This window comes from Quercus lobata, chromosome 9 (assembly GCF_001633185.2).
Source record: "Quercus lobata isolate SW786 chromosome 9, ValleyOak3.0 Primary Assembly, whole genome shotgun sequence".
NCBI lineage: Eukaryota > Viridiplantae > Streptophyta > Magnoliopsida > Fagales > Fagaceae > Quercus > Quercus lobata.
In genome coordinates, this window is record NC_044912.1 from 3,060,670 (window position 1) to 3,064,250 (window position 3,581).

Here is a 3,581-nt window from a genome sequence, read left to right on the forward strand (position 1 = left end):
ACTATTAAGGTTTCCCCCATGCCTATGGACAAGGATCACAAGGGATGATAAGGTGTAAGATATTCGTAAAATTGCAAAATAATGGCAGCCATGGCTAAGGCCATTAAGTAATACTTACTATTCAATAGAATCAATACTATCTATTATTCACGTTAACTTTTTGAACTTTGTGTTCAATCATCGATGGCAATCTTAAATTCATGGTCCCTGCCTCTTCCATCTTCACCTAATTTGTTGATTACAATTAGTGGCATTATTAACTTTCTGAGTTTTGTCCTCAACTGCAATCGTAAATTCATACGATTCTTGTTTATTCTTTTTGAACTACTTGTGATGCAAACAATATGAGCTTGTGCTCAAGGACTTCTACATAAGGACAGGGCATAGCAAAGAGTCCAGTTTCTGGACATTAAATCCACAGAGCTAAGATTTTGATACAGCAACTCTGGTTGGTAGAATTGAGAGGATGTAGCAGAGGATAGAGTCCGGTAAGCAGCTAGTAAAGTTAGTGTCAGTGTTACTGAGCAAAGGAGAGGGGACTCTTACAAGTCCTCACTGTCACATTTCTCTGCATCTCTTTCCTCTCTACTCTCTACATTAATTTGATTCAATGTGTGTGTTTCACATTGTGGAGATTCTACACTTAATGAAAATTTGATGGAGTGTGAAGCTTAATTTTAAATAGAAAAAAAAAAACATGAGATTGAACAATAAACTAGTACATTTGGCAACAAAAGCTTCCAGTTTTGATGTTTACTTGCTTTTAATCACATTATTTCTTCTGTTTTTAAAACACCAACAAAAGCATTAATAAATGATCACATTAACAAAAAGAAAATGCAGAAACCTACAGAACTTAAATTAAGAGGAAAGATAGTGACTTACCAGAGAAAAAAGTTGATTAACCATCCGGGTTACTTTCATTAGATTCGTCCCAATCGCTTAACTCTCATCACAGTCCTTGTATTCACTTAACTCCTCACAATCAGAGTTACCATGGGTTTCTGTGTGCCTTTTAATCCTTTTTGGGTTTGATATGTCATTAGAGCTTCCTTCTCCACTGAGTCCAGCCCCATCGTAATCATCACAACTTCGTTTGGCTTTGTCACATTCCACTATCATAGCCATGCTCTCATAAGGAGAGATGCTACTGTTGCTATGCTGGGCCATTGTTCGGTCGAGATCTTCTATGTCTTTATTATATATCATACGGAACCCGCATTTTTTAACCTCCTCACCTGGACCTCCTGTTTCAATTTTTATTCCAATCTGAGTGAATCCATTCGCATCACTTTCAGACAATAATTTATTTGATTTCTCATCGAAGAATTGAGGAGTTACATAGAGTAGCCAAAGGTGATCTGGTAAAACCTTAGGAATTAAGCTACTGCCTAGTGCAGGAGACATTCTTTTTCCATTGGCTGTCAATGAACAGTACAGGGGAATTAAGCAACTGATTTGGTGATCAACATCATGTGAACAAAACACAATGCAAACAACAATTCCCATCCACTCATTATACAAATGAGAGGGTTGTTTTATATTCACTTCAGCCCCCATGCTTTGGTGCCTAAACCACTCTGGCATTTCACTTCCTGGAATAACAATCTCATATTTCTCAGTGGGAGAGAGAGAGATCTTAAGGGATTTTTTATCCCTAAGATAAACCAATCTATGCAGCTTTGATTGTCAGCCAATTTAAAGCAATTGTGAAGAAAGAGAGATGTTTCCAATAAATCTCTTGATTTTAATTGATCTGGTAACATTTGCAGTGAAACACAACCTTCGGCATAAATGGATTCAATATTCAATGGAAGCTTTGGCAACGATCGAAGGCTAGTGCAATTATCCAACACCACCCATTTCAATTTCGAAAGTTGAATGATGCTTTCCGGAAGGCAAACAAAATCATTTCCACTTAGATCCAAAAGTTCTAAAGAGAATAAGGAACCAATATCATCAAATATTACCTTGAGATTGCAATTGCTTAAGTTCAAGCCGGTCAAAGAACATGCACCTGATAAAGAAGAGAATAGCACATCCATGGGATCAGGACTTCTTGGCATTGAATAAAAAGGGAGGAGCTCATTCCACAATTTATTAGATGATGATGATGATGATAACCCCTTACATTCATTGAAAGATAGTGTTTAAGATTCTTTAAGAGACCAATGGAAGAAGGGACCTTTCTTATAGCAGTTCTACTCACGTACAACCGCTCTAGACTTTCGGCATTCCCTAGGTTCTTTGGCAGTCTATTTAGTTTTGAGCATCCGTAAAGATCGACTAATCTAACCAACTTCAAATTACAAATGGTGCTAGGTAAACACACAAGATTTTTGCAATCCCATAAACTCAATGAATCAAGATTAGTCAAATGCTCAATTGATGTGGGTAGTTTTGTAATTACAGTACCACCCAAGAGAAGTGTGTGTACACGTTTCATGTTTCTCCCGAATTCTGGAATTTGTTTTATTTTTGAGCATTTGGAAAGATTAAGATACGTGAGACAATCCATTTCAAACTTGCTTGGAAGGCTTGTGAGGTTCTTGCATCCTTCTAAATTAAGAATAGTAAGCATTTTATGAATTCCAATTGACGGGTGAATCGTACGTAAATTTATACAATCTTCAAGAACCAATGTCATAAGATTTGGGACTTTAATGATGTTTGGGGTTTCAATAAGTTTTTGAGATTTTGTTAGCTTGATAAATTTCAACATCTCAAAACTCTGTTGAAAGGCAACCAAAAAGAAAAGTGTAAGAACATTAGCTTCAAGTCTTCAACAAACAAACTTAATAAATTAAAAATGTATAAGATTACCTAAATTACCTTTGTTCCTTTCCAAAGTCGTTCAATGTAGCTACAACACATGCAAAGTTCAACAAGCTCATTTGATTGGAAACTTGATGGCAACGATTTCAAAGGGTACCCTTTCCAATCAAGAAATCTTGAGCTATTGGGAAGATGTTTAAGATCATTCGTAAGATGAACGCCACAAATTTTGAGCAATTTTAGATATTGTAGCTTTGCAAAGGCTTCGGGATTCCAATCTACCATTTCTGGTACATAAAATTCTAATACTATGCCTTGAACTGCCTCTGTTCCCTAATAATAAGAATAAGAGAGATTTGTATAAAATGTATTATTACTACACTATTATAATTTAAACTCCATTATTCTTTAAAAAAAAAAGAAGATATGCTGAATAATATGATAAGATATATGCTTAGTTTCTCTCATACCCTTTACTGTAGTTTTTGTCTGCACAAACAAAGGGGATTAGTGAATTGCAAAATGTAGAATGACCAAACTTACTCTATATTAGACTTTGTTAAATAATATAAAAGAGTATACACTCAAGTTTTGAAGGTAACCTCTTACCTTATTATTTGTGAGTACATTGTTAATGTCCCGAAATGACCATAGTCTGCTACGCTTTCCAGGTTCTTTAGGGCACTCTTGGTAAACAATATCCCTACCCATTTGTTGTAGTAAATCATGCATCCACAATCTATTGCCACGAACTTTTATGAGAGATTTCTCAACAAGAACCTCCATTCCAACATTAGGGGAAAGGT

The 3,581-nt window shown here is 35.7% G+C and overlaps 1 protein-coding gene across 1 annotated transcript; it reads right to left on the reverse strand.

Moving 5' to 3' along the window:
* Positions 1-942: 942 nt before the first annotated feature.
* Positions 943-3,561, reverse strand: LOC115960060 (disease resistance protein RPP2B-like). Its single transcript, XM_031078756.1, has 5 exons — positions 3,385-3,561; positions 2,833-3,108; positions 2,639-2,731; positions 1,765-2,126; positions 943-1,657 (listed from the first exon to the last, which is right to left on the reverse strand). Exons 1-5 carry the CDS (start codon positions 3,559-3,561, stop codon positions 943-945), a joined length of 1,623 nt encoding a protein of 540 aa, XP_030934616.1.
* Between the last annotated feature and the right edge of the window lie 20 nt (positions 3,562-3,581).